Source organism: Marmota marmota, unplaced genomic scaffold (assembly GCF_001458135.2).
Source record: "Marmota marmota marmota unplaced genomic scaffold, marMar, whole genome shotgun sequence".
NCBI lineage: Eukaryota > Metazoa > Chordata > Mammalia > Rodentia > Sciuridae > Marmota > Marmota marmota.
This window is the reverse complement of record NW_026000223.1, coordinates 6523499-6550902: the sequence shown is the minus strand read 5'-3', so window position 1 is coordinate 6550902 and position 27404 is coordinate 6523499. Positions and strand designations below refer to the sequence as shown.

Below are 27404 nucleotides of genomic sequence, written 5' to 3'. Positions count from 1 at the left end.
TTTGGATTTCCCATGACTATTATTATACATTTCAGAAATTATAGGTTCTGGATAAGTAAATGTATGGGGTTTTAGAATGACTAACATCAAAATGAAACAAGATGATGACGTGAGTCTAATTATTTTGAAACAAGATTGAGTCTAAATAGTCCTAGACATTTTCATGAACTCCCTTTCTCCACAATTCCTACCACAATCTGTAGCCTAGGCAAGAACATATTTGCAAATGTCATTCTTAACTTTCCATCTTTTTTTAAAAAAATCGATATTATACTTTTATTCCTGAAGAAATAAGTATTACAGAAAAAATAATTATAGGAAAGCAATAATTGTTATAATAAATAATATAAGTGACTGTTATTAGCCTAGAATTTTTATCACTCATTTTCTCTATAGCCAAACTCAGGTACTCTTCTTCTGAAGCCTGTGTGATGATGATGGTGAATGATGAGGTTTGTGGTAATTTTCGAGACAGGGTCTTGCTGTGTTGCCTATGCTGGCCCAGAACTCCTGGACTCAAGTGATCCTCCTCCCTCAGCTTCCTGAGTGCTGGGATTATAGGCATGCACTACCATACCCGACTGAAGCCTGAATTTCTAAAGGGACCTTTGTACTAGTTTTCCCAACTTAGTTTTCTTCTCATTTGCAATCATGAATCAGATCATGCCATCTGCTTCCTCAAACTTAGATACCTTATTATGGTCTTCAAAGCCCTTGTGATCTGATATCCCCTCCCTTTCCTGGCTCATCTTCATTAACTATTCACTGCAATGCACATACTAGTCAGTCTGTAGCGGCTTGACCGATTCTTTTCTTCTCTCCCGGTTTTGCTTTTAGACACCTTGTTCATCTCTTACCAGCTTGGGCCTCCTCATCAGAATGAAGCTTATTTCTCTTTAGGATCCCATGACCTCTGGCTTTTACTCTATTTTCCTTCTTCTGTATTTTTTAGTTAATTGTTTATATGAAATAGGCCTGAGTTTGAATCTTGTATTGTCACACCCTTGACAAGTACTTTTGGGCAATTTATGCATTTTTTTTCCTTTAAAGTTGACATGACAATACCTACCTTCTATCATTGTTTGAAGGATTTAATGAAATCTACCTATTACTAATTTCTATTCCGTTTATTACTGGTTTTCATGTACCTGGATTATCTGGAGTTACACTAGCAAGCGCAGATTTATGAGATACCAGATCTCCTGAATCAGAATTGATGAATGGAAGTGGGAGAGAGAATTTAAAGAACACCCTAGAGATTCTGACACTGCTGATTTTCAGAACAGAAAAATCCTTCCTTGAAATTATGTGCTTTCTCAGAGGATGGCCTTAATCTACTTAACATCATCTTCAGAAGTACTTGTTTTGAATGGGGCAGGTGTTTATGGAATGTAAGGGTATTTACTGACTAAAATAGGCAGGAGAGTTTTAACAAACCAATATTACTAGTAAAATGTAGAGGTAGCTGGTACAGGTTGACTTAAGAAATAACATAAGTTATATGGATTAAGAGAAAATCAATGTAACTCTTAACATAGTTTTTGGATTAAAAGATGACTTCACTCTAGTCCTTGGATTGGGAGAATCTACTTGCATTTCTTCTCTTTGTTCCATCCCACTAGCACCCAGAAAGGTGCTTTTGGAATCAGCCCCCTGACATCCAGGAGGAAATGGAGGATGTAAATCCAGGTTGAGCCACAATCCGTTTAAGCACATGTGGCCATAGTGTGAGTGATCAAACATAATACTGTTAGAATAATTCTCCTCTGATGAAAGAAAAGGTGTAAATTCTTGGGTTATCCTGCTGTTGATGGCTCTAGGGAAACGTGTGCTTTACATATTTAACTGAGAGTCTTAGCCTTTGAATATACCATTTCTTCAGTTTTGACATCAAAAGGATTGCAATTCTAAATTGGGGAAAATAATGGGATTTATATGTCACCCTTATACTGTGAGTTCATCTCCTTATTCTTATTTGGAGTTTTTTGCTATTGACCTTTCTCAACTTCACTTTTTTTTCTTCCCCCCTTCCCTCCTCTCCCCTCCCCTCCCCTCCCCTCTCCTCTCTTCTCTTCTTTCCCTCCCTTCCATCTTTTCTTCCTCCTTTGCTTGCTTGCTTTCTTTTCCTTCTCGAGAAAATTTCAAAGTTAAAATGTGTTTGAAATATTTTTTGGACTTTGGAATGCAATTCTAATGTAATAGCATGTACTAGAATACTAAAATTTCTAACATTGAGTTTCCAATGTTAGAAAATGTTGCAGCCCAAGTTGTTTAAGCTTTTAACTGCAATAAAACATGAGGTCTCTTTCATAATCTGGAATATTACCTAATAATATACGTACTAATATCCTAGCCATCTGCTGTTCTTTATTCTGAGATTTTTCCAAAGGCCTTAAGATCAAACATCTTTTGGGAAATAACTTTCAACTCCAAGTGAGGCTCTATGGTTGGAAAATTGCAACTAACCAGCTGAGAGACCTTGAGAACTTCATCTAACTTCTGTGGGCTTCAGTTTTCTCACAAGTACAGGAAAAGTGTTCCCTAAGTTCTTGTCTATTTATGAGACTCTTTAGTTGTAAAGCTATGTAGGATTCTTGCACATAGGCCTGACTGGTCTTTCCATATTTTAGTTTTCATAGCACTGAACTGATAAAGATTTAAAAGCAAATCTGAATTATGTATAGACAAATTCTTCTAAACGGGACAGGAGTTTAGGTAGTATACCAGGGAATATCATCAACAGTATCAACAGTATCAGTTGGAGATTTGGAGATAAAAACCCATTATATTTCAGTGAAAATATATAATATCCATCACAATGTAGAGATTTTAAACTTGTGTGAAAATATAAGACTTCATTATTTCTAAGTGGCGACTACTTCATAACACATTACTGTGGGCTTTGCTGCATCCTGGGACTTGTATATTCATTCTCCTTAGAATTTATAAGGATGATTGGGAGGGAAAGAAGGAAAGTCACAATGAAGTTTTCCAAGTACATATAGGAAGGAAGCAGTCCCATAAACATCATGTGGGAAATATTTCACCAAGATTGAAGTTGAGGCTGGTGTTCTTCTCTTATTTCATGGTTTGCTTGCTGAAGTGTGAGCCCCCTTTTCCTGAGAGAGTCTATTCTGAAGACATCTCTTAGCTTTGCTCTCCTGTTAGTGTGGGCATCTGGGAAACAAACAGTTTTAGTTTAATTATACCCACTGATTGTACAGCCATGGGGCCCGATCTCTTGGTACATTGAGGTGGGCATCAGGTTGGAAGAGCCTAACCCCTAAGATATTCTAGGGGTAGGGACATTATGGTATAAAAGGGATGAAAAAAAATAGATGGAATGGTTGAATCTTGCCTCCCACTTAGGACTTCTGACTGGAAATGGGAAACCTGTCTTGGAAAGGAGAACAGTATACTCCTATACTTTTCTGCTGGTTGTTATATTCTAATTTGTAGGGAGTGGTTTCTAAAGTCTTCTTAGCAATAGAAATATTTCTTCCGATGAAATCTTATGTAGATGTGCCTCAAATATGGCACAGAAAAAAGCAGGGTTGCTCTAATCAAGGAGAGAGGTGTGGGAGGGCATGTCTGTGTTTTTTTTCTGCCTGTCTCCTCAGCAACCCCTGAGCACTCAGAGAGTTGGATTCCTCTAAGAAAAACCTGAAAATTCTTGCATTGGAAAGATACTAGTAATACAGAACTAGGTTTCTGGAGGGGCAGTTGATTGTGGTGTTGAGGTCTGTCTCTGGAATCACATAAAAACATTTGGGTTTTAAAAAGACTTTTTTATTTGTCAGTGATATGGCCTTTGACAGATTATACCCCTCTAAGCCTCAGAGTCTTTATCTATAAAATAAATCTAAGAATAGTATTTCCTTAATTGGGTTGACAGGAGAATCAACAAGGTAATACAATATGCTTTAGCAAGGTCTTTGGCACAAGAGAAATGCTTGAAAGATACTACTCTTCCTATGACTGATATTGCTATTGTTATTGATAACATCTCAACAACAGAATTTATGAGAATTAGTCTCATAGAGGTCTATCGTGGGAAAGATTTGCAGGTATGATCTAGGAGAGAAGGGTTGTGGTTATTGTTGATGTCTGCCATGAGTCTGTGTTAGAGGGGATGATGGCCATGGAGCCCATAGCTGACATCCTAACTATATGGGAAGAATGATGTCTTTGCTTCCTCCCAAACCTCAGCCAGGAAATGCTCTGTTATGTAAGGAAAATAAAGTATAGGATTTGAGAACACCTGAGTGTTCTGGTATTTCCAGTAGATGATGGTGAATGTTCTCTTTTTTCTCTGAGGCTATTTCCATGTGACCAGGTGGTAAGATCCAGAGACCAGCCAAGATCAAATGGTACCCAGAGGGGAGGAGCCTGTGACATTGGAGGCTCAGGGACAACTCCAGCCTGATCCTTAGGTTTGTTTTTCTTTCTGTGTGAATGGTTGGATAGGACATCATCCAAGGAAAGGAAAACAAGAGAGGACAGCACTCACTGATTATGTTCGGTAGTCTGGTTTAGCTCAGCATTTCAGCATTATCACAGTGTGTTCATTTTGCTGTGCCATACATCATTAAAGATACATGTAATAGCTAGAATAGAAGGCTACCAGATAGGTATTTAGAGGTTCACTATCCCTGTGAGCCTCCTTGACATAAGTGGTGCCTTCTGCCCTGGTGCTCCATTGCCATCCCCATTCCATAGACAGCTGACCAAGAGCCAGTCCTAAATTACACACTTATCAGGACACTTTAAGGGCTAGCTAATGGTCCAGCGTGGCTTGTAACCTCATGTGACAACTTCCTATATAGGGCACACTTACTTGACTTTGTCTCTCTCTCATGGACTTCACCATCTAGCCTAAGAAAAGACTTCTGAGATTTTATGTAGCTCATTTTGTTTTCTAGCAAGGGATCATCTTCTCATCTTGACTGCCCAAGGTCAAGGTCACGCTCATGGTGCGTTATGGAAGTCAGCGCTAAGCCTAGGCGCCAACACCTGGCTCAAGACTTAATTATCAAGTTTGTGTTTCCTATGCTGGCTTATGTTGTATGTTCATTTCCTTTATTTCTACTCTTTCAACTCTTCATTATCTATTCTGCCTGCCACCGTTCAATATACTCCCTGCTCAAAGCATATGTTGGAAACACTCCACACTAAACACTGTTAAGTGGTGAGACTTTTAAGACATGATCAGGTTATGAGATCATAAATGGATTAATGCCATTATTGTTGGGGTGGATTAGTTATTACAGTAGTGGGCTCTTGATAACAAAAATGAGTTTGGCCCTCTCCTCTCTATCTTTTGCATGTGCTCTATTGCCTTCTTGCCTCCCACCATTCGATGACACAACAGAAAGAACCTCACCAGATGTCACGCAGATGACTGCACCATGCCCTTGGACTGCCCAGTCTTCAGAACTGTGAGCCAAATAAACTTCTATTGTTTATAAATGGCCTGATCTCCAGTATTTTGTTATAGAGGTATAAAACACCAAGACACTGCCTTCTGACTAACTCTAAATAGAATCTGTGGCTTTATTCTGCCTGTGTGGCCCAGTGGAGCAGTGGAGTTTAATTAAATCTCAAGTTTAATTTAAGGCATGAAGCTTCCTGCCACTTAAGAGTTTCTGAAAAGAACTGGGAGCTTAAACCCATCTAAAATGCCTCCTGCCGACAGGTCAAGTTCATCAGAAGTCACCTTCTGCCTGACACTCCAGTCATTAATTCCAGGCAAGTTAATTGACATATCAGTGACAGACAGTGATACAACACTCTGTCTGACAGAGTCACCTTCTCAGAAAAGTAACCTGACTTGATTCCCTCCAATGCATCCCTCTCTGGCTCAGTCGGGGGCTGTATGTTATTTAACCCTTTAGAAACTTGATAACCCACAAAATTGTTTAATGTTAAACTATTCCTGAAGCAGTGGTATCTGTTTGAGAGTTCCCTAGGGTTCACGAGACCCTTCCATGGTTAAGAAAGGCAGAGTCAAGGGCCACATAATACCTTCCTTGATGCCAGGAGAGGAACATATATGTCCTGGTCACATTCCCCTAAATGTGCAAACTGCTTTGAGACAAGCATACCATTCCAGAATGGTGCCTCTTCTACACATCATTCCAGAAGTACATTCTGAGTACATTCAAACTGTACTCAGAGCCTTGTTCCTTTAAGCAAGTGCATATTGGACTTTGGACCTTTTTGTAATCCTTCTCCTGAAAAATCTTAGGAGGAAAACTCTGTGGTAGTGGAACATGTGTATTTCCTTTCAGGTGTTTTTGAAGTCAATTTAAATGGCCACACACAGATCCTGTATTTCTTAATCAAATTGCAATTCCTTCAACTGTCTGGGCAGCTGCCTCCTGGCCTCTGCCTGTATAGTTTCTTCCCCAAAGATCTGAGTGGTGTGCATCCTCCTCTCCTCCAGAGCTTGAACAGCATTGCTGCCTTCCCTGGTCACATACTGAAATCTGCCACTACTTCCCCAAACCCTACATTTCCTATCTCATCTTTCCTCAGTCTTTGTGATTGGCATCCCTTGTACATTACTTATTGATGGTCATGTCGATCTCTTCTGTGAGTGCAAGCTGCACATAGATGGAGTTTGGTCTGTTTCGTCACTGCTGTATCCCTGCACAGTGTAGGAGTTTGATAAGTATTTAATGACAAGTGGATTCTATTTATGGAAATCCTGTAATGAATGCTAGGGATCTGCTTTATGGCTAAAGAGCTGCTGAAAACTAAACAGTGACCATGTACTCAGAAATGCATCACACAAGAGGGACAATGGTGGAAGAAGATTTGACTTAACTCTGAGTAAAATTCATACTACCTAATGCCAAACCTTTTTCCATGAAACCCATGAATCTCTTAGGGCTAACTTCTGAAAGAGCTGTTGGGAAATTGTAGAGAGAAGAGAAGGTAGTATCCATGAGGTTCTGAAACCAAAGGCCCTGGTCTGTGGAGATGCACTTAAAGCTGAAGGGTTAGCATCAAATGTTACAGTCCCAGGGCCTCAAGTTTATAATCTTGATAATCTCAAAATTTTGCTTCTCTCCTCAAGCAGTTATGAGGAGAGATGAAATAATGTATGTGCAATTTTTTTTAATCAAAGAGAAATCGGAATTGTGAATTGTGATGTTCTCAAACCTTAATCCACCCACTCACCTCTCTCCAAGAGGTTTGGGGGACTTCTTGGCTTAAATGGACTTACTGTGGCCAGGAGGGAATCCAAGAAGTTGCCAGAGAAGACAGCGCCTGTGGAAAAGGAAGCGCTCAGATGCAGGCTTGTTCCCGTGAAGTTCCCTTCTAGTCCACCAATCTGCTCAATAAAGTGGATGTTGGAAGGATTTTCTGCAAGGCAAGAGAGGCAAAAGGGAAAGGCAGGCAGACAAGAAGACAAGGGTTTCCGTGTGAGGAAGGCCAAGGGTGATCGCTCATCAAAGGATTTGTGTCTTAATGTTTGAGTCTCTGTGGCTTCTACCCTTAACTCGCTACATTGTTTTTTTTTTTTTTTTTCCTTTCCAAATATTGTCCTCTCCTAAAAACACGAGTCTCTCTTGAGTACTTCACCATCAAAGGAACATTCTTTTACCCCAGGCTCAGTTTGACCAGGGAAGTGTCCTGGGGTCACCCTTATCTAAAGGAGGCACTGGGAACAATTTCATTGGGGAAACAGGTATAAACAAGGAACATCTGGCTACCCATGTGATCCAGATAGAAAGGCAGTACCCAGGTAGAGATGCTATTTCCCATCAGGACAAAGGGAGGGCGGGCACATTGCATTTTATATGACATGGTGTTTATGTAGGTTCCTAGAGTTAATTGAGCCCAGAGTGAGTTAAAGCAGTGCTTCTTGAAATTTACTGTGCACAAGAATTTCTTGGCAATCTTATTACAATGCAGATTCTGATTTCCTCAGTCCAGGGTGGGGTCTGAGTATCTACACATCCACCAAGCACCTAAGTGCTGCACATGTGTGGACCATGCTTTGAATAGCAAGGGCTTAGAGAACCTTCTTAATGAGGCCAGTACAGCAGTACCAAAATAACCTGAGGCTACAACTTAAACTCCTGTAAGCAGAGTCTGTAGTCCATACAACTGGCTGCTGTTGGGGAGAACAGAGGGCTGGCTGCCTTTGTTCCTGGACTATTGCTTCAAAAACATTTGAATAGAAAGAAGCATTGAAGATAGAGCTGCTACTTTCTATACAATTGGAAAAGATTCTGTTTTCCAAAACTCAGGCTCCTCTTTTGTACAACAATCCACTGTGGATGTAGGAGGTATCATTTGGACCTCTTAATGTCATTCTGTGGTAAACAGAACTTTGGCAACCATCACAAAAATGATGATACCCTGGCTACTGTTATTTTTGTAAGTAACAAACTTTTTTTTTTTGTCTCTGACCTAGAGGTCTTATGTTCTACCAGCGTCCATGAGACAGTGGCAGGTTAACTTGTTAGACTGCAAGTAGGATAAAATCTTAGAAACTTCACAGTGCTTGACATTATAGTTCTTGACATTACAGATCAAAGCAAATTCACTGGACATACAATCCAGAATACATTCTTTACTGAGATTGGATTATTCCTTAATTCTTTAAATTATTTCTCAGTAAGTTAGGGGGAAGTGTCAGACTGGTGGTATTAGTGAATCATTTTCTTCTGAGAACAGCAATATTTTTATAAAAGATGAGCAGGGCATGACTAATACCAACCCACATCTCCTATACTCCCTCTTCCCTCTCCTTGCAGTGCCAATCCTCAGGATATACATATAACCCATGAACCTTTGTCCAGACTTCACTGTGTCATTCTAAACCAGTGTCCTCACATTTCCTAGCTGTTTTCTTGCAGGCCCTTGTACATTCTGTACTAAAGTGCTAACCGTCAGTCCTGCAGCTCCCATGTCAGTATGACCCTTTCCACACAGACAAAGAAACAAGAAATTGAGTGAGCTGGCAGGTGACTTGTTAGGCTAATTTGATGAGGTCTGCCTGGAGCCAGAAAATACTTGGCTGAACAAAATCTGTGAGTCCCTGGAGAGTGACCAGATGTACCTATGGACTAGCAAGAAGCCATCTAATCTCTGAGCCACTTTAACTTAATGTCTTCTAATTCATGAATCTAGTATATTTACACACAGGGAGTTAAAGATAGTTCAAAATGGGAAGAAAAAATACATGAATAAAAACTGCAGCTGACAGTCTCAAGATGTTTATAAATAGGCTGGCAGGTACCAGTTTGGGACCTATGGATCTGATGTGCTCAAAGCTGAATTTATAGGCCCAGGATCCAGGTGACTAGGTGTTTCTCACCTGCTGCACTTTTATTCCAGCTCCCATGGTGGCAAAGGGGGGCTACTGATTCTTCTCCAAGTCCCCCTACTTTATTCTTAGGACTAAGAGATCTGTTCATGTAATTTGGTCAATGTCCCACCAGGCTTAGGTGTTCTAAATCACAAAATGCCTATTAAACACTTTGTTATATCATAGAATCAGTCAAATCACATGCCTAGGACCAGCTTAAGAGAGCTTCTTTGAGTTGGCTCAATTTATGTTAAGAAGACATCATTTTCCTCTTTGTTTTTCCCCTTCTCCTCAGTTCTTCTCAGTAATGAATCTCAGCATGTCCCACAGTGTTCCATCAACACCTTCCAAATGCACCCAAACCTCCTTTCCTGCCCACCCCCACCCCACTGCTTCCTGCTTGAGAGCTCCTTATATCTTAGAAAGTTTTATACATGTTCATTTTCCATGAGATGTTGATGAGAGATTACAGCTTATTTTGTAATTTTTCCAAGGTGTGTTTCCATATTAGAAGCACATCACAGAGGATTGGGATTCAGATGATGCAAAGGAGATATTTGGGAGTTAAAATTTAATGACCTCAGGAATGAGCACCTCCTCAAAGTCTGCAGCTTGAATGCTTCATCTGCCTATGATGGGTAGATAGTCATGGGGAAAAGTCTCATGATGGGTAGACACAGTTACAAGGAGATCTAGCAATCTTCAAGTTCATGTCCCCTCCCTTTGAATAAGACTGAGCTGGTTACTGGTCTCCCTCCCTCTCTTGTTATCCAGGAGAATGGAGAAGTCAGATATTATTCCTGCTCCCTGACACCAAGATAGAATAGGCTCCTCAAGATGAAGTCAGCAGTCAGGTAAAAACCCACCATGACATTAAGCCAAGCACTTAAAGCTCTTTAGGTCCCATTCTGATTCCTCAGTCCTTAGACTGTGGATTCTAAAAAGAACCTTGGGACATCAATTATGCATCATAAAGATTTCTGCTTTGAATTTTGCCCTTGAAACCCAACTTACTCAGTTCAGTGAGGGTGGGGATTCGTCGGTATTTTGATTTCCCACAATAGTCTCTGAAGTCAAGCAAACACACTTCTGTAGACAGAGACAATAACAACAACAACAACAAAAAGAGAGCACAAATGTAAATAAAATTGCTTGCAAACCTTGACAAGGATTTATAAGAACACAATGTGAATTGATGTTTTATCTTAACAAATTTGCTCTCAAGCTCAAATCCCAAATCTTTTCCTATACTTAGAAAAAAGAGTATATTACAGTTGTACCTTTTCTGTAGAGAATTGGTTCTGGGAAACACATAAACCCCAAAACCCTTGATTACTCAAATCCCTTCTTTTATTTTCTTTTCAAAACACTTCTTATAAAGTTATATAGTGTTTGCATATAACCTATCTACATTCTCCCATATCTTTTATCTCCAGATTACCTATAATACCTAACACTATGCAAATGCTACGCACCTAAATATTATATCGTATTGTTTAGAGACTAGTGGAGAAACAGGTCTGCACAAGTCTCAAGAGTTTTTTTCCAAATACTTCCCATCTGTGTTTGGGTATAATCCCAGGTGTGGTGGATCCATCAGATGAAGATAGCCAATTATATTTAGGTCTCCTCAGCATCTCCTTTTGAGAGGGGTAATATGTGCGTGTGTGTACATTTATGTGCATATTTTCTAAACAACACTTTGAACACTTTGACTGGATTGCAAAAAATGTCAAAGCTCTCTTTGGAGTTGCTTATTGACATCATAATTAAGATATGATTATCCTCCATGATGTGATGGTGCTGGGTAATAACTCAGTCAGTTCCTCAAGCCAAATTGATTTACTTATAGAACTTTTAGGAAACCATTCACAACGTGGCAGTGCTGCTCCATCAGTGTTTTTGGACACATGGCAAATGAATTTTGTTTCCTGGTATCATTTTCTTTGAGATCTTCTCTGGGTAGAGGCACTTGTGTATGTCTTCCTTCTGCTCAGAAGAGCTGACTGGGGGAGGTACCACCTGGGGATCTTGACTGCTGTGCTCAGTCTATAAACAATTTTCCTTTTGCCTTAGGAGATAAGACACTTCAATCTGGTGTGAGCCTCCACTCTAGAAGAGGGATGACATACAGCACCTTCCTGGAACATGGTTTCCTCATGTAGTGAACTTTGAAGAGTCTTTAAAAAGCATGATATGAGAATACTAGTCTCCAAGTTAAAGGAAAAAGTATAAAGGAGACAAAGCTATGGGAAATGAGGGTAAATTTTTTTTAAGTTAATTAGTGGGTAGTGTGCTTGCCTTGCATGCACAAGGCCCTGGGTTCAATCCCTGGCACAATAAATAAATAAATAAATAAATAAATAAATAAATAAAATGTTAACTACCTCATCAAAAGTGAGGCCTCAAAACTGTTGATCCCTATTCTTGAACTTTTCTGAGGATGCTATGTAACAGACAAAAAATATTGTAAAAATTCAAAGTCTGCTTTTGATTAAGATTCTCCATTGCTTTGGGAATAAAAAATAATAGGGTCGTTTATTGAACTGAGCTAGGTGATCCATAAGGGAGAGGGGAGGTAGGGAAGGTGGGATAGGGAGTGAATGGAGATGGGCATGTCAGCGAGGCCTTCTGAGAACAGACGCAGGACAAGAGAATCCAGCCACTGAAATTGAGACAGGAGAAAAGATGAAATCCAAAGGGAGATTTTTTTCCCCCAGATGGAAATCTATGTACTACAGTATTTATCATCATATCCTCCATCTCCCCAAGAAGTATTCAGTAAAAGAGACACTTCTTGTCAATGCACAGTGCAGCTGAATATATCTCTGACATCCACTAATATTCTGAGTCATTGATATAGTCATGGATATAGAAGCTCCCATAATTAACCCAATGCACTTGGCATTTAGAACCAGCAGTGACCTCAGGAATTTCCTAAAGTCCTTTAGTTGTAGGTGAAGAAATGGGAGCCTAGAGGGCTAACTGGATCCACAGTTTTTTAAGAGGAAAATTTATATTGGTGGCTAGAGATAAATCTTACAGTTGATGGACTGAAAAAAGTCTCTGAGATTTTTATAATGCAGGAATACTTGAGGGAATTGAAATTCTACCTTATTCTCGGGATATACAAGATGCTTTATCTGCTTTATCCCTCCCTCTCTCCCTCCCTCCCCTTCCTGCCTCCCTTCTTCCATCCTTTTTTCCTTCCTTCCCTCCTTCTCTTCTTCCCTTCCTTCTTTCCTTTCTTCCTTCTCCTTCCTTCCCTCATTTCCTCCCTCCTTCCCTTCTACAAACACTTAAATCATATCTACTTCACTCGAGGACTAAGAACAGTCCCTGACCCAGCTACATGTCACATGTTGCAAACATAATTTTTTTTTCATATAGTCATGCCTATAAAACCCCTACAGACTTTAGAGACTAATAAATAAGGTTGGGGAGGTGACTCCAGTTGGGGCTCAAAGGGAGGCATCTTTGACACCAGAACATAATCCTGAGGAATAAGAAACAGCCCTCTTCAGGCAGAGGGAATGGAATAAGAGACCTAAGGTAGGAAAGGTCCAGCATGAACAGGATGAATTAGGAGGAAATTCAAACTCCCCATCAGCCCACAAGACCCTATATAATTTTTGTATAATTACTACTGGCAAACATTACAGTTTAAAGCAGAGAACTGAGATTATCTGATAAATATTTGTAAAGGATCCCTCTGGTGGCTGTGAACAGTAGACACTGCCAGGTGAAAAGAGAATTACGTGACCGTCACATCAACTCTGTGAATGGAGTGTGACTAGATCCTCCAGGAGAATGAGGAGAAACTCAGGGTTTGCATACCTTGTCCCCTGTCACTGGCTTGTAACTGATGAGTGGGGTTTCCTGATCAGCACCCATTTCAAAGCTCATGTCCTTCTCAGAGTACCTACTTTGTCCCTCTATTAGGTATGCAACGTGTAGCTGGCCTTAGTGAAATATTGGGATCAGTTTCCCTCAAAGGGGAAACATCTCAGTGGGGAAACCCTCCTTTGAATCCTACTTTCTCACTCCAGTTCCCTGCTGAGAGGACTTGGGAATTCTACTTGGAGTAGAATGCTCTGTGTGTGTGCAGAAACATCCACTTTAGCTAAGGTGACTGCATAAAACATCTGTTTCCAAAGTTGATTGAAGGACAGCAACGGAATTTCCACCTCAACTCTGTCTCCCTTATAGAGCGATGGTTAATTTGAATAAGCGTCAGATCATAGCCTGAGTATATTTTACTAATGTCAATATTTTTGCTGCCTAATAGTACATCATATTATACCTGAAATCTTCCAGGTTGGCAGGGTGCTATTACAAAAGATTGCTTAATTGTAGATTACTACTGTACATTTAAATTTCAGTAGCGTATTAAGTTGTCAGACTTAATTACCGTTATATGTTTAGATTATGCCACAGATTATTTAGTTCAGTACCTAGGTTTGCCAACCTGTTCTTGTGACATGACAGGGCAATAATTAGAGCATTACTGAAAAACCTTTGGGTTTGCCATGAAGATGTCCAGGAGGCCTGGTGTTCTTAGGAACCTTTGCAGAGTTCTTACTCTGTTTTCCCCTAACATGCTATATGAATCTCTGTCCTAACTTAACTTCATATGTGAGTTTGTCATGGTGTGAAGATGTGGACAAGCCCAATGACCTCACAAAAAGGCTCACCAAATATGCTGGGACAAGGTTTCTCAATCGTAGTACTGATGACATTTCTTTATCATATGGAGCTATCCTTCTGAGTTGGAAAAGGTTCAGTAGCATTTTTGTCCTCTGCCAACTAAATACTGGAAGTATCCCTTTTGTTGTGACAATCAAAGCTGTCACCATACACTGTCAGGGAAAACTGCCCTTGGCTGAGAACCACTGACTGAAGGAAAGGGAAAGAAAATACCCCTCGAGGTACTCAGTGAGGAGGGATTGCACAATCCTTCATATTTTCAATGCTTGGAGGAGAGTTTACACCTCTTCAATCAATATGGTGCAAGAGGATTATTAATGTGGAAAGGCAAGACTGATTAAGAGGCTTCTCTAAGGATTAGAAATTTCTACATTCAAACTCCAGACGGACTCTTATGATGCTACAAAAATTGGTGAAATTCCTGAGCAATTATTCATGTGTCTCCTCAAAATGTGCTCATACTAAAACTTCATTGATGGCTTACTACCAGATAAACAGACTTGATGAGCTTTGTCAGGTAGGTTGCTAGAGTCTATGTAGACCCAAATTTCCCATCCCTCTGATGGGTAAAATCCCATTCATATAAGGAATGGTGCAAGGCCTACGAGGTACTTTTCTTTTTATCTTTGGGGAAATTGCCTGCTCACACCTTATGATCTTTCAAATACTTTGACATTCCTTCCTTGTTTCTTCCTCTTTCTATTCCTATTCCACTCTTTCCTCTATCTCCTTCTACCAAACCAGTCAATTGGTACCTTAAGGGCTACTTTCTAGACTGTAACAAAGTACCTGACCCATCACACAAAATCTACATATTTTTGTTGAATGAGTGAATAAATATGTGAAAATCACTAAATATAGGGAAACCAGAATTAGGATCACAAGTTAATGTTTTTCTAGCACATAGAGGAAGTGAGGTTAAAAAATAATAATAGGAAGGACTATTCATCTAGCCCATTAACAAGATAACTTATGATGGTGTCAGTTTACATCAAGTTTACGTAGTGTGCACATTTTAATTTCTATATGCATGATATTGCCTTCAAACACATCTTCTCTATCCACTTGCAAGCATGCATGCACATGCATGCACCCAACCACACATGCACACACACAAACACACACACACATCATGTGTGAATATGAGGAGTGACTCTAATTGCTAAGCTAAGGAATCCTGTGGCACAACACAATAGCCCGTTTATAGATCTTCTGATTCTTTCAAAAGAAGAAAGGCTCACATCTCCTCACTTGAGCTGTGTATGACACTTTGATATTCATGAGGTACTCTTTTATTAGATCTATTCTCAAAAAAAAAAACACCTTAAAACTCTGAATGTGAAATCTTGAGCTGGATTTGATTGCTTAGTGGGGATGTGTAGCCAGCTCTGTTCAGCTACCAAAGTTTAGATTGTCCCTTTATTCCTTTGTCCCCCAAACCTTTTATGTTCCTGACTAACAGTAGTACCTGGGAGGTGGTGGTGGGGGTTCTTTTGGTTTCCCAGTTGTGAACATTTTTATCCACAGCCATAATCATGGAGAGCCTTACACTGTCATTGATATTTCTGACTCTCTAAGTACCAGACAAGGTGGATTAGCTGTGGTCAGCAGCGATGTAGCCTGAGGACCCAGTGTCTCATCTTGAAGTGATTTCAATCAGGTTTTATTTTTATTTCTTGAATTGTAAGTCTCTTTTAGATATAGAATATTCTGCAGTAATAGTACTTTCACATTCAGTTGAGTGGTGGTCAATTTTTGGAGAGATACTAAGGTGCAGGACTTTTCCCAGTTAGTGGGAAGAAGGAAAATCACAGCTTTGTGGTGGGGATTAATCTCAGTCACATTTTGGTCCAGCCCCCTAGCTTATTTACTGCAATTCAATATGTATTTTTTAAGCATCTACTAAATGATAGTAATTGTATGGGTGCTAGGAGGAATCCACAGAGGAAAATACATGATCTCCACCCTAAAGAGATCCCCTCTGTTCTCTTACTATTTCTTTCCAATCTGATTCTGAAATGGGACAGTGTATAAAAGACATTTAAGATAATTTCCTGAAATTAATACATTGAAGCATCTTGAAGAGTAAAAGATAATTACAATTCCTTTTCTCAACCATGAAACTAGGAGTTGTACCTTGAATATCTATAGATTCAGTGAAAAATAATTAATAATAATACTGTTATTAATTATAACATGCCAATTTCTAGGTTCACTGATATTAGATTAATAACAACAAAAATAATAGCACTTAAAATTCTGTGATTTCTTTTCTTAAAATGGGAAAACAGTGTTACATGAATTTTTTTAGAAGATGGATATTGGTATTCATTTGACTTAGAATTTCAGAGAAAATAATTGTAGGCTACTCCTATTACAGTATTGTCAGAGTTGGAAGGAATCTTTAAACCAACCTCTCTTGTATTTCATAATGAAAGTATTTCAGAGAGGAGTTAGTTTTCTGTCCTTATTTCATCTTTCCTAGCCTCTTCCTATCAGGAGTGCTATTCTGACCTTTTGTTGAATGTTTCTCAGTAGAGGTGACGATCCGCAGTGATCCGATATTGAGAGTGGCCATGATGGTCTCTGTGTCTACCAGAGTCTGGCTGCTTGATGGCTTAGATGAGGGTGCTAAGATAGCACACATGGAACATTTCTCTATGTTGAGTGCCTGTAGGTCTGCAGGATAGAGTGCAGATCCCTGATGAGAGAAAACCAGATTGAGAAGGAACTTTTCAGATGAAAGGATTTGATATCATGGCTCATGGCGGTGGGTCTTTGTAGGTGATGTGATTTTCACACTCAAATATCTCCAGCATCTACTGGCTTGATCTAAATACTTATTTACTTCATATCTGACATATTTATGTTAATCATTAATACCTTGTTGTGAATAGATTTCAAAGACCTTCCCAGAGAGCAAGTTTGGATGAGATAAAAGCAGGCAGTGTGGAGAAAGCAAGAATTCATTTACATGACTTAAGTGGGAGAAAAGAAGTAGTGTATGGGTGACAATAGTGAGAAAACATTCAGAGAAAGGAGAGGTTATGGATCTGAATGAAAATTTTGCATCGTTGCAATCTTGCTAGTAACCCAGCCTATATGTATGCTCTGGGTTAACCAGCAACATGGCAGTTACGTCTTTCCTTAAGTGGATAAATAGGGAATGATCTAGTTCTATCTACCTTCAGGAAACATGGAATCTAATATTGGTAATACCTAATGCCAGCTGAATATGAGACTTTTAGTCATTTTCTTTTCTTCATCATATGAACTGAAGCAAGGGAGGTGGAACAGAGAACTTTGTGATGTCTTTTTTGTTATAGATGTTTATTTTTTTAGTTGTAGTTGGACACAACACCTTCATTTCATTTATTTTTATGTAGTGCTGAGAATGGAACCCAGGGCCTCGCAAGTGCTAGATGAATGCTTTACCACTGAGCCACAACCCCTGCCCCTGTGATGTCTTTTTTAATAGAGCAAATGTAATTTGATTTTTGAGAGAAACCTTTTTGAAGTTTGAAAAATATTGCTTACATATTGCCAACATTATTTTAGAAAAATTCCAAATGCTTTGGAATGCTTTTTATCTAGGGAAATGGCAGCATACATTTGGATAAAACCCATGAGAGTAATGAAATAGATTGGAACTACAATACCACATAAGCATCCTGTCTAAATGGATCTTGTCTTAGACTGTTTTCTGATGCTACAATACAATACCACAGACTGGGTAACTTATAAAGACAATTCTCATAATTCTATAATATGGGAAATCCAAGATGGAAGACCTATATCCAGTGAAGCCCTTCTTGCTGCATCATATCATGGTGGAGGGCATCAAATGGCAAGAGTTCACACACCCACAAGAGAGGATGGAGCCAAACTTCATCTTTAATTAGGAACATATGCTCACAATAACTAATCCCACACCTATGACAACAGACTTAATCCATTCATGGGACAGAACCTTACTAACATAATCATCAATTAGCGGAGCACAACAGACACTAGTATGGCAATATGTAAATCAATGGATGTGTAACTGATGTGATTCTGCAATCTGTGTATGGGGTGAAGGTGGGAGTTCATAACCCACTTGAATCAAAGTGTGGAATATGATATGTCAAGAAATTTGTAATGTTTTGAACAACCCACAATAAAAAATTAAAAAAAAAATAAGGTCCCACCTATCAAAACTGTTACAATGGCAATTAGATTTTAACATGAGTTTTGGAAGAATATTCAAATTACAGAAAATCTATATCTCAAAAATGTAAACCCAATTCCAACATTTCTTACACTTATACGGGACCATGTAGCACCGTGTGTTCCATATGAGATGTCTCCACAAAAGATGAGAAAGAGTGCAAAGACTATTGGCTTAGGTTTGGCCATTAAGAGTCAATCTCAGAAATGCAGAGAAACTCTTCTTTGTATAAAGACCATAAAATATGGTAGTTTGAGCAAAAACCCGGGAACCATGATGTCTACATATAAATTTTATTTTTTTAAATTGCTGTGTTATCTTCAGCAAGTTAGTTATTCTTTCCATACTTGAAGTTCAACGTCATTAATATCTATCCTCTAGGGTCATTTCGAAGATTAAATGAATTAATACAGTTAAAAATAATTAGAACAGTTCTGGCCCTTGGTATGCAGAATACAATTGCAAACTGTTGTGTTATTAATTCTAGTACTATTATCATTATAAATATTTATTATTCCTTATATGATACTTACAGGCAGAATATATATCTGGGGGAAATTCCGGAGAAATCGCCATTCTTTTTGCATGTAATCCAGAGACCCAAGGAACACAATGTCTTTCAGCTCCTGCCGGGTATAGTTGCTAGCTCTTAGGGGCATCACAAAGTTCCGAAGCCCCATCAGGGCTGTGTGGGCATCTCCAAATATGCACGCTATGATGTGGTTCCGAAAATCATGTTTTGACTTTTCAGATCGTTTCTAAGGATAAGCACACCAAAATTGAGTCATTTCATAAACAAGATAAGAGTCCCTCAAGGAGGACACCTACTCTCATCCTGACTTGTCTAGGTACATCCACAGTGGTACCTTTGTAAAGTTAATAGAGTTTTGAAAATTGCTTATAAAAATGCAATTTAGGCTTAAGTGGTGCAATTATAATTTGTGTCTTTTCTGTGAAATTACTTCTTATTTCACCTTTTTCTTCTTTAAGTTTCCTATCAACCTAGAGTGAATCAAGTAAAACTCAGATCAACATTAGTTTTCAAAATGTAAAACCACTGGGTCAAATAGGGAAAATATTTCTTAATTTTTATTATTTGTGTTTAGCCTCATATGTGCTATAGTCTGATTGTGAAAAGCTGAGATATTCCAAATTCCATTGTCAAACTTAAGTCTGCTGGAGAGCCCTGAAAATTATATTAAGTTTATAATATGTTGAGTCATTCAGTGGTTTTTCATACAGTTGTTTGAACCACGTGGAATTGCATTTTTGCAGGTCAAGAATGGTTGAGTATTGGCCATTTCATATGGCTCAACCTAATACATGGAACTGATTCAATAAATTTTCCTGAGTCGAGGAAATTCATCATGCCAAGCACCCAAAAGAAAGTTTACAAAAAAGCCATTTGATCCTAAACACGTCAATTATTAACATCACTTCTGTTTCTAAGATGAATATAATATAATTTGTAGGACATATATTGAGATTAGGGCTCCTCCTTCACAGAGACTCATAAAAGCAGTGTAAGTGAAAAATTGATATTTCTGTAGGAAACTTATTTTAGGCATCTGTCTAGTCTTTCAGGGAATGGGTGATGCCTCGTCTATGGTGTTGAGATGGAATGCAAAGTGCACTGGACGTGAACATGAAGACTCGACTAGGTATTCTGGCTCTATCCCTAGCCATGTGAATAAACAAGTCACTTTAACTTCTCTGACCCTCAATTTCTTTATGTTTCAAATGGTAAAACATAAAAATAAACATTAATTTTGTTGCGGGAATTAAACAACATATTGAAAGCATAGTGCTTGAGCTATTGATTAACAGTTGTTTTGTAACTATGGATCCAATCTGAATGTTACTGGGACATTGGGAAGCTGGTAGAGAACAAGTTAAATGCATTTGAATTTCACATGTGAGCATGTTCTACATTCCTAGGCACATAAAGATGTACAATATTTCAAATGGATATGTTGTTCTTTTTCTTTATTATGCCTGTTGTTTTTCAGGTCAAATGACAAACTCTACAAAACAGGGCTTGACAAAGTCTAACAGGATAAATAAGTAGCATCTGACATCTCCCCAATTAAAGTTGATCAGATTAGCAAATACTGGGAAATACTCTCTTTCTAAGGGGATCTCCTTGTGAGGGGAAATAAAACTATTTGTCTGGAGAGCTTTGCTAGAGAGTGATATGAATCTTAACCAAATCTATTAAATAATTGTCTGCAGTTAATCTGATTAGTTTTAACTTGAATAATGAAGCCTCTAATGGTATTTAATGTAACATGCCTGAAGTCCAACAATTACTCTTCTGAGGAGAACTAAACAATTAGAAACAAGATACATGGCAGAATGCATTTATGGGCACAGCTAGAGAGGCGATTTCTTTAACAAACTGTAGCACAAAACTGTCTCCCAATTAAGAAAGATGGTGGCTTTTGGGGGGAAGAAGAGGATGTACTATTTGTTCAAAGTAGCTTAAACTGAATATTTCTGCTTGATCCTTCTGCAAATAGAACCAAGTTTGAAGCCTTTTTGAATTTTGTAGTCTGGAAACTTTTCCCTTACAGATACAAGTTTTAAAACCCTTAGCATTTCTAAAACTAAAAGGCCTTCTACACTTAAAGGACTCAGTGGTTGCTCTGAGTGACCTATATTCCATATCAAGTATCATAAGGGAAATATCTGTCTTTGGCAATTTGTGCTTAATAAATATGTTCTAATTAAATGTTATTTCCCTTTCTTGGTCTCTTGGCTGCCTTTATCAGAATTCGATTTCTTCACCTTTCTTTCTAAAGATTTGCCTCCCACTGCAAACATGTTTGGCTTCCTGCTCAACGGATGTTTATTTTGCATAGTTTAGAATAAGACCTAATTGCTAAAATGGTGTGTTTCAGCAACCCTAATAGTCTTCCAGTTGATATGACAGCTATGACAATTTGATACTTCTGATTAAATGATTGATCATACTTTTACAGAAATTGGAACATATTCTGTCAGGACATTGGCACTGAGCCACAAAGATGTTTGTGTTTATGTGAATGTGAGTAAGGAAAAAGAAACTAAACTACTTTTGGAAAGGAACAAAAAAAAATTGTAATTATAAATTAGTCATAGAGAAGAAAATCATATAGGGTTCATACAGATGAAAACAATCATTTTTATTAGTTAAACGTATCAGTTACTTTTGTAGAGAAAAAAAAAACCTGAAATTATGCTTGAGTTTTTAACTCTGGATAATGGGAATAGATGGGGATCCAGAAAACAGATGTAAGAGCCTGGGTTAGGATGCAAAGCTTCTTACAACTTGGTTGTTAGCATTTCAGTAAACTGATTAATTTTTCTCCTTGAGAGGAGCAGGAGGGACAGAACCATATCTAATAGAATTTGCCCAGGTTATATATAAGAAATACATATTTTGGCTAGTGTGTGTAATAGAAGCAGGGCCAGCTTCAAGAAAAAAAAAAGTATTCTAAAAGTAACATTTCAAATCCAGTAATTTGGGGGAGATGTTTGTTTATTTTAAACAAAGGAATGACTGCATAGTCCTTGTAAACGGTAGGTTTTCCTGGTGGATCTAAATGAATTAGATTTACTGGAGAAACCTCAAAGTTTCAGAAGAGCATTATTCTAAATAATTGAGTCAGCTAAAGTGTTAAAACAGGAGGTGCAGTTGAAGAAATCGAAGTGTTTCAAATCCCACCATATTATCCCCGCAGTCTTTGTCAAATGTCTCAGGGATTATATTGCATATCATTTCATTTTGCAAATTCACCATTTACAAAGGAAAATGACAGGTGCTTATAATCAGAAGAATGACATCCTTTTCCCTGACAGATTGTTTATTTTATTTGATAGGTGGTGCAAGATCACCTACCAAAGTTACCATTTCCAATGGGACTGCTTTGCACCAGTGAAACATGCCCGAGCCATCAAGTTTGTCAGATTCTTGCTCTGTATTGCCAAGAAGAGTCCTAAATATGGAGAATGAAAAGTTAGTTTGAGACCATTTGGGGCTCCAGTGTAAAGAGCCAAGTTGTGAAACTCATCAGAGCCTGGAGCCCAAAGTAGAGTCTGCCCAGACTACCTCTTGGCTGAAGAAACACTAACTCCTAAAGGGGGGAAAATCCGGCTCTCTCTTTAGATTAGACATGCCTTGAAGTTATTATTTCTATTCTTAATTTTGTTACTATTATGATGCCACTATTGCTTGGCAGAAATCATGAGTGGTGTTTTTGGCACCTTGATCTAGAATTTAAAAGGCTGTAAGAGATTGAATTATGTGTAGCCCTTTTCCTTAGTCTGTTTTTCTCCTGTCTTCTTTCTGTATTTTTTACTCATGGGTCCCTATTGAAATTTCCCAATTTGCTAAATGCACTTTGCATTCTTTTTTTTTTGTTTGTTTGTTTTTTAGAGAGAATTTTTTTTTTAATATTTATTTTTTAGTTATTGGCAGACATAACATCTTTGTATGTGGTGCTGAGGATCGAACCCGGGCCGCACGCATGGCAGGCGAGCGCGCTACCGCTTGAGCCACATCCCCAGCCCCCACTTTGCATTCTTTACAGCTTCGCTTATTGCCCTGCATTTGTCTAGGCTTTGCTCTGATCCTGATCTACTCTTGGAAAAGGCCTCCACCTGATAGCCCCACACTGAAGTTAGGCACAATACTGCTTTGCAGTATGTTCAGCCACTGAAAGAGTTTGATGATCTCTTGGAAAATCCCACTCAACTGTTAAGGAATGCATATGTACTTATTAGAGAATGGAAAAAAACAAAAAACAAACAAACAAAAAAAACTCTAGAATGTCAGAAAGTTTAGGGTATAGAATCGACCCAGATAGGCCAGGTAAAACTAGGCTTAGGTTGCATACGCAACCTCAAAATCTCGGGGGCCAAAACACAGCACAGGCTATTTCTCAGTGCGCTGTATAGTTTATTCTGGGGAACAGGTGCCTTGGCTTCCCACAGTCACTCAGAGCCTTGGGATAACAAGAGGCTCTACCATCTTTTGGCCACATGCATCCTTCTTAGTGTAGTAGAAGAGGAAAGAACTGGAAAACCAAGCCTAGGCTTTTAATTGTTTTTGCCAAAGTGACACACATAGTTTCTGCTCACATGGTGCCAGAACCAGTCACATGGTTCCTGTTAACTTTAAGGGGACTGGGGGACATGAGAAACAATTGCCATATTTGGTGAGCATTTCCATCTCTGCTGGAGACTTTAAGGACCTCCCCCCTTATTTTATAGATAAAAGGAAAGAGCTGACAAATAGTAAAACCAGCTCAGGAATATAATGCTGAGATCAAAATCACAAGTGTTCACAATACCCCATTCTCCTTTCCTTCCTGAGCAGTTATATGGAGCCACATGACAAGTTCTGTCCAGTGAAATGTAAGAAAGGATGACTGAGATAGTGAAAAGCCTTCATGTGATTTTGCAGACTCTGTCCTAACCTGCTATAGAGAAGATCAGCCTGGATGCATGAGTGGTTATGGGGAGTAGAACCTGTGCCTCTTTGACCTATGTTGGAGCCTTCATCATGCTAAGCCCTCAGAGATTTCCTGCTTGCTAAGTAAGCATAAGTCCATTCTATACTGACACAAATACCTTTCCCCTAAATCATATACCATATTCTATCAGTAGTTGGAAAAGTTTTGAGGAATTGTTTTCTGTATCTGAAGTTTGGAAAAAAAAATCCCTTTTTGAGATTCACTCTACACTTTAGCATATGAAAGGTCCTCAAAAGTCATACAATGAAGAAACCCTTTAAAAATTGTATAATCCAGTGCTTCACAAATTTATCTAACACAAACTCTTTTTACTTATCTACTTATTTATTTATTTATTCATTTGATTAATTGATTTAATTATTTAAAAATATTTGTTACTAATTGCTGAAGTACCTTTTGGGACATATCAATGACACTAAACCTTCAGCCCTGGTAATCAGTAGCTTATGACATCACTCTCCTGTGAGATTTTCCTGTACCTCTTGGGAGAAATACAACCTAATGTCATCTGTGCTGGATGGAGTTTTAGGAGTTTTTCTGAGCGCTAAAGTGCCTAGATAGTCACAATTTTTCAGATAAAAGAGCTTATTCAAAGTTATAGAAGTTTCAGACCAAAAGTCATGGGAGGAAGGGGGAACCTGAGCAGCAAAACCTGAGTAGGGAGGGTGGAGCTCTAGAGAAAAGTTTGGAAAAGCAGAGGGCAATTATTAAGGAGATCAGACAAGACCTTGATCAATTCCTTTGTCTACCTCTGCACTTAAGACCTACTTAAAAATGTAGTGGAGTTAGTAGGTTCTAGTCATTTAACTATCCAGAAGATGTAATGTAAGCCTCAAGTTCAGCTTGACTAAAATGGATTCTTTGTTCATTTGAATTAATATGATTGGTGGTTTAAATATCAATAATTCATGAGCCCCAGTACTGAATTTTAACTCCCATGGCTCTCTGAATGGTACTAGACAGAACCATGGTTGTGGCTTTATGGTGAGCTTGTGAAAGGGTCTCACAAGGAAACACACCTAAGACCTGAATCTGGTTTTGATTTTTTCAACAGGATTTGGAGAACCGGCTGAATTACTTACTCATAGAACCTTTTTCTCTCCACAAGTAACTTCTTAGACACTATCCCTCAGATTTCTGAAAATATGTGTTTACATAATGTTCCCAAGTTGGTCTTTCCTGAATACTTTGAAAACATTTTGGAAATTTCTATTTTATCTTCATTGAAAGGGCTTTCTTTTTCTCTACTCTTTCCATTTGAGTTCATGGGGAATAATACTACTTACCTTCTTGTTACTTTCTTCAGCTTTTTTTCAATTTCTTTTAATTTCCACCCTCCCCCTACTCCTATGATGAAGAGTCCTTGGTCTGGTAATTAAATGCCCATTTTGAAAATGGAAGATGATGTCCCAAGAACACTCTAACTTGACTTAGAATAGTAAATCAATCACCGTACACTATTCTATCATAATGAAAACATGATCTATGTACACAAGCTGTCACAAACATCTTTCTTCATTCTGATGTTATGGAAAACAGATATATGCCTTACAGGAAACACCTGTTGGAGACATGCATAAAAGAAAAGGCTGGAGGAGACCCATTTCATCTTAAAGGCATCCATCTGATGTCCTTGCCAAAGCAAAACTTAATGCAATTTCAGTCACCGTCCTTATCTAAAGTTCCCTTCTGCCATAGGTTTTGTAAATGGCATGATGCTTGCAGAAATATATCTTCCCAAAGAGACCAAAGATCATCTCTGTGAATCTGAGTCTTAGCAGTCTCAGAACTTGAGAACAAGGAAAAGGATGTAAAAGTTGATGCAATTGAAGGAAAAAGTAGCTGTAGAACACCATCCAGGTAAAAAAGGAAAGGCCACATCCTGACCATTGACAGAAGTCTCTTGGGCGAGGGGCTTTGTGTGTGAGAGAGGCTGACTAAAAATGTGATAGGAGTTATCTGAGATGGTTCTCAGAAGAATGTGCTTAGGATGAAGATGGTTCTGGGGTGGTTCTCTGGTCACAAGATGTGCTTCTCATTGCTCAAGCTACAGTGTGGTACTTCTGCCTGGGAGCAGTCAGAAAGACCTTGAAACATTCTTGGAGTTCAGCCTTTGGCCTCCACCTTTGGAACTTGATAGGTCAAGTGTCCTGGGTGAGAACAATTCTCTCAGCAGTCTACTGATGGATGCACTGTGCAACACATGATTGATACCTGCAGCTATTTTTTTCCCCTTATGCCTGCCTTTTGGGGGGTTGTTTTGATAGACATGAAGCCAATATCTTATGAGCTCATGTTTGCAGGTGCTGTAGCAAAGAAGATGTGCTCTTTTCTCTATTTCTTTTTTCTGAAACCATTCTGGTCTTACATGTTCACAGCAACTTACCCTGCAAGAATCCGATCATGTAGGGGCTGGGGATGTGGCTCAAGCGGTAGCGTGCTTGCCTGGCATGCGTAGGGCCTGGGTTCGATCCTCAGTACCACATACAAACAAAGATGTTGTGTCCGACAAAAACTAAAAAATAAATATTAAAAATTCTCTCTCTCTCTCTACTGCTCTCTCGCTGTCTCTTTAAAAAAAAAAGAATCCCATCATGTAAAGAAAAATATAAGAAAAGGATCATATGCCTTTGGTTTCCAATTATGGCACCTGATGCGATAGGATTAAATCATGTTGCTTTTAAAGGTCTATTAAGATAGTTGATTAGGCTTCATAGTGCCAGATCAGGCAGCATGATTTCCAAGAGTAAAAAATATGCTGTCATTATTTCCTCCACTTTGTATACTTGGATTATTCCTGAAAAAAATATCTGATGATGATTGAAATCCTCTGCTGTTCACCATACCTAATAGAAAGTTCAAAATGTATCTACAGTTCCTTTTCCTTTTTTGAAAGCCTCATTTTTTTGATGTCAGGAAATCCTAAATTAATGCCTATTTCACTTGAAATCCCTTAAAATATCATATGTAATATTTATTTATATAGAGATATAGATATGTAGATATTTTTATTCAATATATATTTTAATTCAAGGCTTGAATTATAAAATTAATAAGTTACATAAAGTCTGAGCAAAGGGAGGAAAGTCCTCTGGCCAGGACAGGAGGAATGTATCTGGGTGTTCAGGAGTTTAAGTGACTTTCTTAGTTTAATATTTGAAAAATTCATTATAGCTCTCTCTTGAAAGTAAAGGTCAAGTTTCCACCAAAGGAAGAAGGGAAAATCTGGAGTCCCAGGGTGACTTTGATGGTGCCGAGAATTTTGTATTTGGAAAGCTATAGTTGCCTTCTCTCTAATGACTTAGTATATACCCACAAGGCTATTCAGTCCATACTGGACTTACAAATACTCATTTATTGCCAGTAATGACTACCACCTTTTGTATTATGAAAAAAGTTTACCTAAAATTTGGAAAAAAGGGCATGTTATATAACCAGTGTTTCCCACTCTATCCTGCTCCAAGGTCTGCACCCCCATTCCACATCATCGTATACTTACACACACATAGTCAAATATCAGAATCTGAGCCTAATCTTTAAGATCACAATATGATTTCATTTTTCTAAGTTTCATCTAGTTGCCACTTATTCATTACAAGACAGGTAAACTTGAGAGTTTTTTTTAAACAGATAATTTTGTACAGTT

General features: G+C 38.5%; 1 protein-coding gene across 1 annotated transcript in view; it reads right to left on the bottom strand.

Annotated features, from left to right (window-relative positions):
- Positions 1–27404, bottom strand: part of Kcnu1 (potassium calcium-activated channel subfamily U member 1) — a 167427-nt gene that overhangs the window by 5848 nt on the left and 134175 nt on the right. The window contains exons 20-25 of the mRNA XM_048792764.1: positions 25045–25126; positions 22123–22219; positions 18776–19000; positions 16547–16733; positions 10340–10570; positions 7232–7371 (exon numbers count right to left, since the gene is read on the bottom strand). Of these exons, the coding sequence (XP_048648721.1) occupies positions 7232–7371; positions 10340–10570; positions 16547–16733; positions 18776–19000; positions 22123–22219; positions 25045–25126 (962 nt within the window). The remainder of the gene's footprint in view (positions 1–7231; positions 7372–10339; positions 10571–16546; positions 16734–18775; positions 19001–22122; positions 22220–25044; positions 25127–27404) is intronic.